This window comes from Ahaetulla prasina, chromosome 1, assembly GCF_028640845.1.
Source record: "Ahaetulla prasina isolate Xishuangbanna chromosome 1, ASM2864084v1, whole genome shotgun sequence".
Taxonomy (NCBI): Eukaryota; Metazoa; Chordata; class Lepidosauria; order Squamata; family Colubridae; genus Ahaetulla; species Ahaetulla prasina.
Genome location: NC_080539.1, coordinates 40,771,812 through 40,789,061, shown reverse-complemented (window position 1 = coordinate 40,789,061; position 17,250 = coordinate 40,771,812). Strand labels below are relative to the sequence as shown.

The 17,250-nt window shown below is 36.3% G+C and overlaps 1 protein-coding gene across 3 annotated transcripts in view; it reads left to right on the top strand.

The window, feature by feature from the left end:
- The window catches only part of EML6 (EMAP like 6), a 119,610-nt gene that overhangs the window by 64,355 nt on the left and 38,005 nt on the right, over positions 1-17,250 (top strand). For all 3 annotated transcript variants that reach the window (XM_058164933.1, XM_058164932.1, XM_058164931.1), the window contains exons 21-28: positions 5,907-6,034; positions 6,952-7,093; positions 9,002-9,154; positions 10,531-10,662; positions 11,582-11,670; positions 12,370-12,546; positions 13,351-13,552; positions 15,227-15,353. In XM_058164933.1, coding sequence (XP_058020916.1) covers positions 5,907-6,034; positions 6,952-7,093; positions 9,002-9,154; positions 10,531-10,662; positions 11,582-11,670; positions 12,370-12,546; positions 13,351-13,552; positions 15,227-15,353 — 1,150 coding nt within the window. The remainder of the gene's footprint in view (positions 1-5,906; positions 6,035-6,951; positions 7,094-9,001; positions 9,155-10,530; positions 10,663-11,581; positions 11,671-12,369; positions 12,547-13,350; positions 13,553-15,226; positions 15,354-17,250) is intronic.

Sequence of the window (17,250 nt, the reverse complement as noted above, 5' to 3'; positions counted from 1 at the left end):
CTAGTAAATCTGTAATAACCTCTTCCAAGGACACCAGTTCTGCATTGATCTATAAAGTGAATCTGGAGATTACTGGCAGATGGCTGATTTGCTTAAATTTGGGAGTGATTACCAATAATTTACGCTACAGCCATTATGAATAATTATGCGAAGACTGAAAGGTATGAAGTTCATGGAAATTATGCTATAGCTTTTGGCATAAGTAGTGTCATGAAAATAAAGAGCGAGAGGTAACAAGGAATCAAAGGCAAGAGGTGAGAGAAAAGAAATCTAATTAAATCTAATTTATAGCAACACTATTATACCTCTCCATACCTTTCTATTCTTGTAAATTATATGTGCTTCCTCTGCATACATATACTGCATTACTTTCTTTACACATTATGAGAACTTCATCAGCTTCTTCCAACAATTTTCTTGGCCTTCCTCTTGAACCACTCATTCTTCATCTATTTGTTTTGCAATTTAGTCCTCATTCCTTCTCACTATAAAATAAAAAAACTTGAACGTACTTCTTTTTGCAATGGTCTTTCATTTTTTGTTCAAACAATGTTTATTAAGTTCATTTATTCTTGAAACAATATCTTTTTTTGATCTGGAACAGTGTTTGGCAGAATTCTGATTGAAAGGATACAAGAGATTATAAGGACCAAAATTTGAGAAGTGCAATTGAATTTTAGCTAACTTGGGGGTGTGATGACCAGATTTTTGATTCTCAACAGGGTGTTAAGATATATATGAATGTGAGAAAGAAAATGTTCTATGTGTTTTTTGATTTACATCAGTGATGGTGAACCTTTGACGTCACCGCGTGCCAGCCTGCGTGACAAAACTGGCACACGAAACCATCCCGTGAGGTATGCGTGGCCCCGCTCGCCTTGCACACAGGAGCACTGATGCCCAGAAGAGCAGTGGTCTGTCACACATGCGTGAGTAAGCACCCGAACACCCGGATACCAGCATGGATGTCCGCCCGACAAACAGCTGGCCATTGCGCATGTGCGTGACGTCAACCTGAAAGCCAACCTGTGCATGTGCAACGGAATTCCGCTCTTTCGGGTTTTGCCACTCCCACGCGTGTGACGGCCAACTGACCGGCACGTGTGTGATCACAGGAACACAGAATAGGAGCCAGTGAGGCTGCACATTCTTCATGGGATGGTTTCACGTGCCACTTCCAGCACATGTGCCATAGGTTTGCCAGCACTGATTTAGAGAATACAGGTAGCCCTCGACTTACAGTTCATTTAGTGATCATTCAAAGTTACAATGGGTCTGAAAAATATGATTTTTTTCACAGTTACAAGCTCTACAGCATCCCCATGATCATGTGAATAAAATTCAGACGCTTGGCAACTGGTTCAAATATATGACCGTTGCAGTATCCCGAGATCATATGATCACCTTCTGCCACCTTCTGACAAGCACAGTCAATGTGGAAGCCAGACTCACTTAATAAGTGGGTTACTAACTTATCAACTGCAGTGATTCACATAACAATGGTGGCAAGAAGGGTTGTAAAATGAGGCAAAACTCACTTAGCAACAGACATTTTGGGCTTGTATACCTGTATACAAGATAGTGAGTTAGGGTTGAATTGTGGAATATTTTCTATGTATATATGATACCAGTGATATGTAATTGAACTAAAGCATGTGTGAGAATCAGCGCAATGCTTAGAAAATGGGTCAAAGCTGCGTAGGGACTAAGACAAGTTTATGTGATGTTTAATGTAGTTACTGTACATATAAATGTGTAAGGAATGTTTGTAGTGACATTAGAGGTGCCTTAGTTACAGATAACAATATGTAGAGACTTTTGTATATGATTTCCATATTGTTAGATGAGAACCTAAATAGTTCTCATGATTTGCAAAGAATGTTAGATTGATGGATTTTTCTTTTTGTTGTTAGTGTTGAATATTTTTCTTTTTTTCCTTTTTTTTGTATTTATCTTTGGTGATAAAAGAATAAATAAATATGTTTTAAAATGTTAGATTGATGATGTAATGAGGGAAGATAGATCTGAAAATTGAAGTATCAAAGACAAAAGTTGTTTTGCCTGACAGAAAATAGAATAAACAATTGCAAGTTACAATCACTAGGTGAATTAATGTACTTAACTATTTACTTAATAATATTAAAAATGGCTTATTAAAAATGGGGAAATGATTGAGGAAATTTAAAACATAATTATTGGTAGAAAGATAGTGCTTACTAGGTGGTTTGATGTAAAGATTAAATGTTAAAAGTATAAAATTGTTGTGTATGAAATATGTTTTCGTCTACTTTTTTATATAAAGTTTGAGTTAGATATGTCAACATAAAATAAACTGAACACAGAATGAGATATTTAAAAAAATGCAGATGGGAAACAAAAAGAGATAGAATGAAGAATGAATGGGTATTGAACCTGAATTTCATACAAAAGTGAGCTACCAGGACAAAATAAGTATGCTGGGTGGTTTGATGACATTGAAAAAATTAATATGGATCAAATCTCAAAGCAATTGTTTATTTTTTTCTTCTATATTATTACATTTATGTAATAATTATACAGACAGTAACATTTCACATAGTCACAGCTGCCACTTGCTTTTTGGGTAGGATCCATGAGTCCGAGAGGATCCCCAATGCACTTGGTCTCTGTGCATCCCCATCTAAGTCCAAAGATGACAAACTCTTGGATACAAAGGGTTCAGATAATCAATCTCCCTCAGGATCTTCTGTGGTTGCAAAAGGAGAGGAGGGAGACTGGATGAAAATTTATAAAATCATGTCATACACAATCATTTTCTCATTTATTTTCTTCAGTTGATTTTGGTTTATATGTTATATGATTTATATGACCACCATACCACCATAAATAGTTTTTTAAATTATTTGATTAGTAATTAGCACATTTTCTTCAAATATAAGATTTATTGTTTTGGGATATGAACATTTTAAAATATAGTGGTGACTAGTATATTTGTCCCAGGGGTGAAATGCTCTTAGTTTGGACCAGACAACCTGATCCAGTAGTGATGGTGGTGGGTGGTTCGGAGAACCGGTAGCAAAAATCCCTCCCCACCCCCATGCCCAGCTGACCCGCAGGATCATCAGAGTTTTGGTTTTTTTTACTTTTAAAAGCATTTTTTTCTACAACCTCTTCAGCCGAAAAGGTTGTAAAAAAAGTGCTTTTAGAAGGCTCCTCTGGCAATCCCAGCTGAGTTGCCTGATCATCAGAGGCTTTTAAAAGGCCGAAGAGGTTGTAGAAAAAATGCTTTTAAAAGTTAAAAAAAATGTTGGCCACGCCCACCCAGTCACATTACCCCCACCACCAAGCCACGCCCACAGAACTGGTAGTAACAAATTTTACATTTCACTCTTGATTTGTCCTGTTTATAACAAAACAAATATATGAAAAATGAATAGAAAGAGAAGGACCAAAAACTCATGAAGTTAGATGGAGTTAAGGAGTGTTGAAAAGAATGTTGGAAAAAAAAGAGTGTTGAAAAGTTGAAAAAACAACAACCCGGTATTCAAACCAGTATCTGAACATTGTAGAAAAAAGGATAATTTGCATGTTAGAAACATATGAGGAAATACAGTGAATGATATTGATATAAATTAGATTTAGCCATATTTCCTTTTCTCTTTTCTTTCTTATGCCTTTAATATTGTGGCTTACTATTTCTTACCCTTTTTCCGCCCTTTTCATATTGATGCGTATCGTGAAAGGCAATAGCATAATGAGTATTTATGTAAGTATGCAATATATTATTCATTTTATGTAAACTTTCATGGGGATAACTTGTAGTGAAAAATTGCAGCAATACAGTCAAAGAAATTCATGCTATCAGATGGAAATTCATTGCTGCATAATATATTAAGGCCTTCAGTTTAATATATTACTGAAAATTTATGCTCAAACTTAAATGTTAGGCATTAATATGCCTGGAAAAAATAAGAAATGTAGTTCCACATTGTATGAACTCCTGAAACAGACAGAAACACCATTCCCGTTTAACCATGGTCCTATGCAACGGCTTTGAGTCTTGCAATATCTTTCAGATCAACTTAAATCCATAAGTTATCGTGGGGATAAAATAAGGGGAAGCCTACTGTGTTTCCTGGAGCTACCACTAAGAAGACCTGGACTCTAAATACAATAATTGTTTTTTAAATGTATGGATTTACTATATATATTGGTTCCAGGATTAGTTCTAAGTCGTGTATCAATTTATATATGTCTTTGGTTATTTGGGTTTTCTCCCGCGTAAAATTGGAAGTGTCTTGGCGACGTTTCAATGAAGTCTCATTCGTCATCTTCAGGCTTCAGCTTCGTGCTTCTGGGAGCACGCTTGCTCTGAAGCACGGCTGAAGCCTGAAGATGATGAATGAGACTTTGTCGAAACGTCACCAAGACACTTCCAATTTTACGCGGGAGAAAACCCGAATAACCAAAGACCTACATACAAACACCCGCAAAAACCTCAGGAAAAAAAAAAAAAAAAAAATATATATATATATATATATATATATATATATATATATATATATGTATGTATGTATGTATGTATGTATGTATGTATGTATGTATATTAGAAACAATAAAAAACATGGAAACCAGCATAAAAAGTCCTGGTTGTCTCTCCCCTCCCCCACCCAAAGCAAGATATCCCTTGCTTCAAACAAGCAACTTTTCTGAACTCCAACCACAAACTACCCCAATGCTTGTGGGGAAAGTTGGGTCTTCAAGGCTTTTCAGAAGTTTAGCAAGTTAAGGGACTGCCAGATCTCAGGAAGAAGCGTGTCCCAAGGGCAGGGGCCACTACCGAAAAGACACACTACTTCGGTCTTGCTAGATGGCAACATTTAAGGAAAGGAACCTGGAGCACATCCACCCTGTTGGGCGTGGTGTAGCAAGCAGATTGACAGTCTAATAAAATGGAACTTTGTGGAATTTCTAGCCTCGGAGTCTTCTTTCGTTGGGGGTGTTACTTGGAACCCTGACATAAATACCCTCAGAGAGAAGTGGTCCTGCAAATATTTTTTGTGTTATTTGGAACAGAGCTCCCAAAATGACCATAAGGCTCAAGTAGAAATGTAAGAAATGTATTCCTTCAGATTTCAGATTCAAACCATGGAAAGTTTTACAAATTGGTACATGACTTAGAACTAATCCTGGAACCAAGTAGAATGTCAGCGTTCCAGAAAAAAACTCCCAACTCCAAGTAAAAACTCTGAAGCAAACATCTTTTAAAGTTCTATTTACTAGGATAGGTAAACTGGCACATCTGGGAAAACCCGAATCTGAGAGGTCTGGGTTTTCCCTCAGTAAATCAAAATCTCCAAAACCATCCCCTCACTCCGCAGTCGATCACCTGCTCCAATCGCCAACCATCCTATCTCGAGACAGCACTCCAACCTCTCCTTCTCCAGATGCAGGATCGGCCTGAACTTGACCGACAGGAAGAATGCTTTTATTTATTTATTTATTTATTTATTTATTTATTTATTTATTCATTCAAACACAACAATATATATAAGTGTAAGCATGAAATAACCACACAAAATGAATACAACCAAAGGGAACATTAGGACAGGAATGGTAGGCACGCTGGTGCTTTTATGCACGCCCCTTACAGACCTATTATGCTAACATAATATGATCACATTGCCTAGTTCTAATAAATAGGCCAGCTGCCATATTTTGTGCTATCTGAAGTTTCTGAACATTCAGAAGACATTCCTCAATACATACAATACAATAATATGTATACATGGCCCAAGTCTTGTGTTACCATATGAATTACTTTAAAAATGTTTAACAACAGATAATCTAAATCTAACAAATGAGAAGTCCTATTAAAATTAAGTAAATTAAATGAAATTAGGTTTATTTATTTTTCTTTCTTTCAGGGTTGCTGCTGGAAGATAATCCATCAATTCGCGCCATCACTTTAGGGCATGGGCATATACTGGTGGGGACAAAAAATGGAGAGATTCTTGAAATTGATAAAACTGGTCCCATGACTCTACTTGTGCAGGTATAATTGCTTATTTTATGTACCAAGAGCTATATCAAAGAGCATAACCAGTATTTCTACATGTACTCTTAATTTAATTCATTTCCAATTTTATTTCACTGTAACCCTCTGTACTTTTTTACAGTTTAGTTAATTTAATGAAGTTATTCAGGATGTTATTGAATTGGATGTTGTTTACATATATTGACAAACAGATTTCCAAACTTTTAAGTTATGAAGTCCATCAGGTTTATACTTCTGAAGGAATACGCGCTACAAGATGCAACTAGTTTAATAAAGGTGCTTGTCTGGACTAAATTGCTGTGTCAAGAATGTAGAGGAAAATCAGAACCAGTGCAGAAATATAGAAAATAGGTGTATGCATTATGATACCCTTAAAGAATTTACAAATATATATATTTGTATATATATGTACATATTTGTATATATATATTGTAGGTTTGTGGATTTTTTAAGAGTAACAAAATGCTGTTTAGAAATTAGTCTTAGCTTGGAATTAGAAATAGTTGCACAGCATCTGCTTTTTTAAAGGAATATTTTCCCTATTCCTATTAGGGGACGCGGTGGCTCAGGGGCTAGGACGTTGAGCTTGTCGATCGAAAGATCAGCAGCTCGGCGGTTCGAATCCCTAGTGCTGCCGTGTAACGGGGTGAGCTCCCGTTACTTGTCCCAGCTTCTGCCAACCTAGCAGTTTCGAGTAGAAAAAATAGGGACCACCTTTGGTGGGAAGGTAACAGCGTTCCGTGTGCCTTTGGCGTTGAGTCATGCCGGCCACATGACCACGGAGACGTCTTCGGACAGCGCTGGCTCTTCGGCTTTCAAACGGAGATGAGCACCGCCTCCTAGAGTCAGCAACGATTAGCATGTATGTGCGAGGGGAACCTTTACCTTTACCTATTTTCCCTATATCTAAACAGGGCCATATGGAAGGAGAAGTTTGGGGTCTAGCAGCACATCCTCTCTTGCCAATCTGTGCAACAGTGAGCGATGATAAAACTCTAAGGATCTGGGAGCTTTCCTCCCAACATCGTATGCTGGCAGTGCGAAAACTTAAAAAAGGTAACCATCTTTGGTAGTTTAGTATCTTGTTTATGAAGGATTTTTTATATCAGGTATACATAATCTTTGATCAGTTAAGCCAAATACAACTATTTGCATGTTTAGTTGTCCACCAGAAATTTAGCTGACCTCCTGATTTTATTGTATAGATTTATAGTCTTGTACATGCCTGGAAAATTATATGTGGCTTAATAGTTGAAATTTGTGCAAACTTCTGGAATTTGTATGAATCACAATGGGAAGGATTTCACTTGAAACCAGTAATAAACCCAATTGTTATGAAACATCTCCTTCAAAATGTGAAGATGGAGACATGTTCCTGTCATACATCTGGATTGTTAATTACTCATTGAACACTGTATTCAAGTACAATTCCTATCATACTCAGCATGAATGACCATTGATTATGATTGTAAAGATAGGAATTGTAATATTTACAATATTTAAAACTAACATTTAAAAAGTCTGAATTACATCACCTGTTACTATTTTTCCTTTTCAAATATTTGTCTTGACTATCCAAATTAAGGGAGACTATCTTAATCCAAATTAAGGAAGATAATCAGAAAACTAGAATATTGCACTGTGAACAGTCTCCTAGTTTGATCCTAGTCCTAGTGAACAACCATTTAAATATGAGCCAGCAGTGTGCAACAGCTGTCAAAAAAGCCAACACAGTTCTAGGCTGCATAAACAGAGGGATAGAATTAAGATCACATGAAGTGTTAATACCACTTTATGATACCTTGGTAAGGCCACACTTGGAATACTGTATTCAGTTTTGGTAGCCACAGTATAAAAAAGATGTAGAGACTCTAGAAAGAGTGCAGAGAAGAGCAACAAAGATGATTAGGGGACTGGAGGCTAAAATATATGAAGAACGCTGCAGGAACTGGGTATGTCTAGTTTAATGAAAAGAAGGCCTGGGGTGACATGATAGCAGTGTTCCAATATCTCAGGGGCTGCCATGAAAAAGAGGGAGTCAAGCTATTCTCCAAAGCACCTGAGGGCAGGACAAGAAGCAGTGGGTGGAAACTAATCAAGGAGAGAAGCAACCTACAACTAAGGAGAAATTTCCTGACAGTTAGAACAACTTGCCAACACTGGAAGTTTTTAAGAAGATTTTGGATAATCATTTGTCTGAAGTGCTGTAGAGTGTCCTGCCTAAGCAAGGGGTTGGACTAGAAGACCTCCAAGGTCCCTTCCAACTCTGTTATTCTATTTTTTTCTGTTTTCAGTATAGCTACTAGATACTACAGTGATACTCTGGTACTCAACTGCTTCGAAGCTCATCGAATTTGGTTCTCAACACATTTTGACACAAAAAAATTGTTCCGGTACTCTTTCTTTGTTTGGTACTCAACACGCAAGCTATTGGCTTGTTGGTGGCCTTGTGACTCACTAAATTATTCCTTATGGGAAAAAATTGGGTACAAATCATTTTTTATGCTCATTGTGCCTCCCTGAATCAATTGACACCAGGATTGAAAAGTCAATGTTTTATCGGTTTGCTTATGAGTAAGAAATGGGATATGGGATGAAGAGATATCTGTTTACAGAGGGTGAAAAGTTATTAATTGTTTTACACTTGTGATGAACTTTGGAAATCATTTTTTTAAAAATTCTTCATTTTTCTTTGTTTTTCTTTTTTCTCCTGCACTTTTTAATCTTGTTTTATTTTTTCTCTTTCTTTAATTTAGTTTGTATTAGTTTTTACTATTGTAATTAAAATTCTTAATAACAATTATATTTTTTAAAAATGTCCCCCTTCTCTTTGGCATGGGAACTGAGTCTAACCCCCCCCCCCACCATTTGTGTGATTGTGTGATTGAGGAGCTCATTGTTGCCCCAAAATTTCATTCCCTGGTCTCTAAGATTTAGGTTCAGACTTTCTCTGAACATTTTTAGGTGGACGATGCTGTGCCTTCTCCCCTGATGGGAAAGCCTTGGCAGTTGGATTGAATGATGGAAGCTTTCTGGTTGTGAATGCTGATACTTTGGAAGATATGCTTTCTTTCCATCACAGAAAAGAAATGATCTCTGACATCAAATTTTCTCGAGGTCAAAGTGAACTTTTTTATTATTATTTTAAAATCCTTTAAAATGAAAACGTTGAAGAGGCAAGGGATATTTATAAACATTAATATACCACATATACTATATGTGTTTTTATGTGAGGTTAAATTTGCTTTTTAAAAGATATGTCAAGACATTATTCCATGATACGGAGAAACTTAAACATCCATCTCTTAGTCCATTAGCATGAGGACTATCAACTCCTATTCTATAGTCCCAAAGGATCCATAGATTATATAGTACCAAAATTTGGTAGCAGTGTAATGTAGGAACCTGACACTATAGTGTAGCAAAACAGGTATATTAAAACCCTGCACTCATTCTGTATTTAAAACTGCTCACCTTGACACGAACATTTAAAATGTACAGTATCAAGTATGCCCCTTGCATCACCCATAGGCCTAAAAAATTGTTTTTTTGAAAAAATAAAATGAGCTCTCGGGTGAGAAAAAGAAAGAGCAAGACCTGCTGCAGTTGTTGTTATTTCTTAAACTATTTTCAGGCAATTTACGGACCTCCAGATCTTGTTAAATATCATCTTTTGTCGCTCTAGCAGAGCTAAGGTTGAAGGATGCTGGGAATTGCAATTCAGTACCATGCACAAAGCCCACTTTCTACACACCGATAACATACCCATTCTTCAAATGAGATTCTTTCTACAACATCACTGATTTTTATTACAACTTCACTGAATTATTTCTTTTTTCTGCACCAGCCCCTATCCATAAAGACCCTCTACCTGAGATCTGCCAGACTCCACTCTTTTAACTTTCCAAAAGGCCTTAGAGAGCTGGCTCTCCCTCAGGTTTTGGGATAGGGTGAGGTTGCAGCCCAGTAAATTGTGATTTAAATGTATCTGAAAGGGTTGTTTTGGGGCAGAAGTAGTTTCTTTTGAATGTTGGTTTTATTGCTTTGTAAGTTCTCATCAGCACTGCTGTGAACAGTCCAGAGTTATGGCACATGAGATGAATGTCCATATCAGTCTCATAAGTAAATAAATATTGGCAGACCTGAGGGAAACTGAGAGCTATAATAAAACTTGAAGAGTGAAAGAAATATCATTGGTTCCTTTAGTATATAGACTACAAGCTGTTATAATGTTATAAGGAAGACATAATAGAAGCAATGAATCTTATAACTTAGTCTCTAGAGCAAGAGATGTGGATGTCTCTGATTCTACCATTTCAGTGGTACTAAACAGATCTATTGGAGTCTCTCCATCTGCTTGCTGCTTTTTCCATAATAACTTATCTCAATTCCATAGAGATGTTTTGATGTATTCCTGGCAAATATCTGGATTTATTTAAATCCAGATTTTTATTTTTTTTATTTTTTTATATTTTATTTTTTCTATTTTTCAGATTCAGGAAAATACCTGGCGGTGGCTTCCCATGATAACTTTGTAGATATTTACAATGTACTTACCAGCAAAAGAGTTGGAATCTGCAAAGGAGCATCTAGCTATATCACACACATAGATTGGGATTCAAGAGGTAAAACACAGCAAAACAAATTTATTTATCACAGGTCTCTTTGAAGAGCTCTTATAAGGCTTTAAAACATTGTAGAAGATTGTGTATTTTCCTTGATTTGTGATGAGAAATAGAAAATAGTAGTTCTATGACAGTTTTAAAGTATAAAACTGTAAAAAACTATCTATATTTCAGCTTATAGCAATCAGAATAGAGTTCTGTGGATTGTCTGTTCTAAAAAAAGGCTATAATTAATTTTAAAAATGGATGAGTATTTATTAGAATAATACAAGATAAAGAGTGTACTCGTTATTTCTCAAAAGTATAAAATCAGCTTGGCTTTGCCAGTTAATACTGTATTAGTCAACTTTTGAATACCATTTTACCATTGTTTATCAGGCTTATAATTTGTCTCTTTTTTAAAAAAAAACTGGTTTTCCAACTATATGGCACATGAACAATTATTTTATCCCTATTAATAAGGAAAATCTTGAAAATGCGAAATTGCTCTGAAATATGGAGAGCAGATACTTTAGGGCTTGTCAGGACAGGAATTATTAGAGTCGTTTGCCGAGATGGGCGGCTATAGAAATCAAATAATAAATAAGTAGGTAGGTGGGTAGGTAGGCAGGCAGGCAGGCAGGCAGGCAGGCAGGCAGGCAGGCAGGCAGGCAGGCAGGCAGGCATTATAAACGTGTATCTTCAGCTATAAATGTGCAGTACTCCCTCTCCTTCCAGTTTTCCTTTAAAAAATAGAATGAAGCAAGGAGCATTGTCCATTGTTCTAAAAATGTTACATTTGGTCTTACCATTGTCCTCTCTTGCTGACAGCCTTTATAAAACTTCAGTAGATAGCTTGTAGCCAAAAGTAAGTAAAAGGTCACCTTCTGTGCCAGAAAATCTGTTGAATCTGATTTCTGTAAACTTCTTCATGTTCAAGGGAAGCTACTGCAAGTCAATTCTGGTGCCAAAGAACAAATTTTCTTTGAAGCTCCAAGGGGAAAGAGGCATATAATAAGATCCACAGAGGTAAGGGAAAATGAAATGAATTTCTTTATTTTATATGTTATTTCACTACTATCTGTTAGAAAAAGAGTGGCCTAATATGCAGACTCTGTTTTATGCAATAACTCAAGATATGTACATAAATACTGTAGAGGTTTTGTAGAGATGGGCTAAAGAACTCTTCCTTTTTTAACCATAACACATTCATTTTATACCAACATGACTTTCTTCCTGCTAAGTATAATTGCAGCAATCTGTACTTATCATTCAAAGCACAGGTAGTATTTTGGAACAGTAAGTGCATTTGAATATTGAAAGCATGCATGCTAAGGCATTATTATAAAAAGAAATTATAAAATCATACTGAAGTTCAACACTTGATTTTACTGTAGCAATTATTTTTCTGTAACTCGGGTAATTAAGAGAACCAGGCAAGTGCCAAGGAATATTTGTAGGCATCCTTTTGCTACCCCTTTTTCCTCTTGTCTAACTTGTGCAAAAAATATATATAAATATTTCCTTAGCACATGAAGACAAGAATTTGATGTACTATCAAGATATGTGGGCAATCATATTATGAAGCAGGGAATCTAAAAAAACATTTTGGACCATTCTCCTGTGAACTGGAGATCAGTTGCTTGTGCAGTTGACAAGATACTGAAAAAAATAAAAATGTGCTTACAGTTTATAATGTTGGATTTTTTAAAAAATGTTTGCTTGCAGATTGAAAAGATTGAATGGGATACCTGGACATGTGTTCTTGGTCCTACTTGTGAAGGAATTTGGCCAATACACAGTGATGTCACTGTTATCAATGCAGCTTCCCTTACTAAAGATAGCACTCTCTTAGCTACAGGGGATGACTTTGGGTTCGTAAAACTCTTCAGGTATCCAGTAAAGGTAATTGAACTATTTTTCAAAAGTGCCAATGGAAGAATTATGTATAGCAAGAAAAAATAGAAAATAGGAATTTTATACATTTGGGGATTGATCAATTAAGCTTGATGGCTTTTATCTAAAGTAAGCAAGAGCTATCAGTGTACATGTACTCCAAGACAAAATTTAAGAAAAGGCAGTTTAATGGCCAGAAACGTTCTGGTACTATGTTTTCAGTAAGAGTTGGGTGAAGGGTTTGTTTCTTCATTTGGTAGTCAAAAATGTGTGAGAGGATCTCCATGAGTATCAAAAAAATCAGTTTGGGCTATATTTATTTATTTGGTTTGATGCTGCCCATCTAACTGATGTGGGTGGCTGAGACTAAAAAGAAGGCAAATAACTGATTTGGATTTTTGCAAGAATTTCTATAGCATTATATATAATAATCAGTTTACAACCATTTGCTTAATGGTTCAAATTACTGACAGCTTTAGAAAGGGTGCTTAATGGCCTGTAAAGCATGTCTGACAGTCACAAAATTTCACACCACCATCATCCTGTGTACATGTGATTACAATCTGGAGGCTTGGCAACCTGCTCACACAAGTGCATTATGATATTATGAACATTTACAATATTGTTTGCCAGAAAGAAAGTCAGGAGTGAAGCCAGCAAGCTGGTGCTGCCTGCTTAGAAGACTTCTCTTGAACAATTTCAGTTTCATACATACTTGGATTTCAGCAGCCTCTGAATTTTTTTTTGAAATAGAATGCATGGTCCATATCAGGAAAAAGAGACCACTGATCATATGATTTGCCTGTGTTACAGGGTCAGCATGCCAAGTTTAAGAAGTACGTTGGTCATAGTTCCCATGTCACCAATGTCAGGTGGTTACATAATGATTCTGTGCTGTTGACTGTGGGTGGTGCTGACACTGCCCTGATGATCTGGACTCGAGAATTTGTTGGAACCCAGGAAAGCAAGCTAGTTGACAGTGAAGAATCAGATACTGATGCAGAAGAAGATGGAGGTAAAGGCCTTTGCTTTTGTCTATAAAAATCATTCTATACTGGAGGCCTACTGAATAACTAGGGCATTTTTGTACCTTCGACAAAATTACATTAATACTATTTGAACTGATTCATACAATATATGAAAGAATCTAGTTTTTCTAAATGTTTTCTCATATATGAGGAATATAACAAGATTACCAGTATATTCATCTGCAAACATTTAACAGTAATTGATTAGTAGTAGATATAGTCCTATTTACAAATGGCTGCTACAAACATCATGTGCATGGCATTGTTTTACTAGTAAGTGGATTAGCATGCTTTTCTACTATCTTAGGGAAAGCTTTGTTCAGCCCGAAGATACTCCTACAAATAAATATTCTGTTATAGGCCAATGTTCTCCAATATGCCAGCTTCATATTGAATTTTCTTTATGAAATACATGTTTTTAAATGTGTGACATTGAGAGAGCTGGCAAGTACAAAGAAACATAACTGAGGTTCTGGTGATATCAGCAGATGAAATATTGCCTATCTCAGCACCACAAAGTTGGCAAAGGAGAATACAGAAGAAGATCTTATTATAAGGAGCATATCATTTTCCTCCAAATTTCAACATATTTGGGAATATGCCAGGTTATTTCAAAACATTAATTAATTTTTCAGTTGCCTCACATAAGAAATGATTTTTCTTATTTCTTTAAAAACATTTACGTATTAATTGATGCTGGAAATGTAAAATAAAAGAATCTCATCTTAAAAGCAAATAAGATCATGGAAACGAATTAATTGCAAATTAAGGAAATATATATATATATATATATATATAGGTCTTTGGTTGTTCGGGTTTTCTCCCAAAGACCTATATACAAACACCCGTGAAAACCTCAGAAAACAAATATATATATATATATATATATGTAAAAAAGATGCTGAGACTCTAGAAAGAGTGCAGAGAAGAGCAACAAAGATGATTAGGGGACTGGAGGCTAAAACATATGAAGAACGATTGTCGGAACTCGGTATATCTAGTTTAATGAAAAGGACTAGGGGAGACATGATAGCAGTGTTCCAATATCTCAGGGGTTGCCACAAAGAAGAAGGAGTCAAACTATTCTCCAAAGCACCTGAGGGTAGAACAAGAAGCAATGGGTAGAAACTGATCAAGGAGAGAAGCAACTTAGAACTAAGGAGTAATTTCCTGACAGTTAGAACAATCAATAAGTGGAACAACTTGCCTGCAGAAGTTGTGAATGCTCCAACACTGGAAATTTTTAAGAAAATGTTGGATAGCCATTTGTCTGAAATGGTGTAGGGTTTCCTGGCTGAGCAGGGGGTTGGACTAGAGACCTCCAAGGTCCCTTCCAACTCTGTTATTATGTTATGTTATGTTATGTTATGTTATGTTACGTTACGTTACGTTACGTTACGTTACGTTACGTTACGTTACATTACGTTATATATATATGTGTGTGTGTATAAACTAACTTTTACTACATAGATAATCTACACAAAATAAATCTATGAAGCAAGGTTTTTTTTAAGAAATCATTTTTTTCTGCAAACGTATTATTTTAAAGTTGTAAAAACACTGGCTCTGGATACTATAAGCTATATTTAAGTGGTTCACATATAATTGCCACACTGAAAAAAATGGAACAAGTATTATGATCTATTTTACATGTATTCAAGGTTATGACAGTGATGTTGCACGTGAAAAAGCAATTGATTACACTACGAAGATCTATGCAGTGAGCATCCGAGAGATGGAAGGCACAAAGCCACACCAACAATTAAAGGAAGTTTCAGTAGAAGAAAGGTATGTTATGGGGAATGCCTCCTTGGGTAGAACGACAACAAGTACATTTGGGAAAAAGTTACACACTTCGAGTCCGTGTTAAGTAAATGCCTGGACTAGCCCCTATAACCGTGATGGCGAATCTATGGCATGCGTGCCAGAGGTGGCATGCAGAGCCCTCTCTGTGGGCATGTGCGCTGTCACCCCAGCTCAGATCTACTGTGTTTCTCATGGCATTTCTCACCATTGTTTCCAGGGAAACAGAAGTTTCCCTGCAAACAACAAAACAGACGCTCACGGAAGAAAACGATTGCACCTCTTTCAGAGCTGCCGGTGTTGGGATGCTCCACCTCCCACTGGCCAGCTAGTGTTTGGGTTTCTGGCACGCATGTGTGATGGCCAGCTGCTATTCGGATTTCCAGCACACGCATGCATGTGCATGCACACACGCATGTGTGTACCTTCCAATTTGGGCACTCAGTGCCTAAAAGGTTCGCCATCACTGCCCTATAATTTTCTTGGCAAGATTTCACGAGTAGTTTGCCATTGCCTGCTTCCTAGAACTGAGTATGTGTGAGTGACCCAAGGTCATCCAGCATGCCTGAGGCAGATCTAGAATTCACAGTCTCCCAGTTTCTGTTTTGGTACCTTAACCAATACACCAGTGAATAGTCTTCAGAAAACCTGTGTTAATGCTTCCACAATATTCTGAATCATAGTTCATTTCCTTTTCCCAAGTATTTCAAGATAGTATGTTCAGGGTGCTAAATTGCAACCTCCCGTTTTCAGAATATCTGTATACATATATTTTAAAATTAATTGACCTGAAATTGCTGATCTGTTTGTTTGAAGTCAGTCAGTTGTCGTTTGGGGTCATTTACCTAATTTTAAATCTATAGTCTTACTTTACTTCAATATTGTTAGGCAGTATTGGTTGAAATGGTTGGCATTTCTAATGTTAAGTTTATACTCTGGTTTTTAACTTTTAATGCTATATTGTAGATCTTTTCCTCTGCTCATGAGGGTTACAGCTTTGTAGGATTGTCAGAACTTATTCTGATGTATTTCAAAGGCCTCAAAATTCTAGCATTGGTTCTATAGCAACCTGTTTGCTTGTGCTTTCTTCTCTACCTGGAATCCTCCTTGTTTTAGAGACACCGAAGGCAGGGGTAAAAACTTGACCATAGACATGTCTCTGAATTTAAAGCAATCATTCCTCCTCAAAAAAGCAAATCTTGGTTATCCTTAAAATATATGTTTTAAGGATAACAAAGATTGCTTCAAACAATGTTTGAAATGAATATTATAAATGTTAACATTTCATCAAAAACCAGTGAGAAGGAAGTCTATTTGCTCTGAGAATGTAGGGAAAAGGAGCCAAAGCTGCAAGAGTTGACAGTGAAATTAGAAATTAGAAAGATGTGATTATGAAATGGCTATCCTTTCAACTGTATGTAAAGACTGCATCTGTGCCTGATCATCCGCAAAGCAAAACATATCAATAATGAAGGATATTACACAAATTTAGCTTGAATAATTAGGTTAAATGTTCCTATGAATGTGTTTTGTATAGTTCTGATTGAAATGATAGAAAAGGCAATAATGAGTACAATTGGGAAGTACAGCCTTTCTTTAACCAGGCATAATACATGCTTTTTTTCAATTAATCACAGGGAATGTCTAAAGTGTGATTAATGTGTGGAAAAGGTTTATTTTATGTTTATTTTTTGCTTTAAAGCATATACATGATAAAGGAAATATGTTGGACTATGGAACATTTTATGTGCATGTGGAGTTTATTGTTGCTGAATGAAATAAATCAGTGGTGGGTTTCAAATTTTTTTACTACTGTTTCTGTGGGTGTGGCTTGCTTGGTGGGCATGGCTTGGTGGGCATGTGACTGAGTGGCATAGCCAAC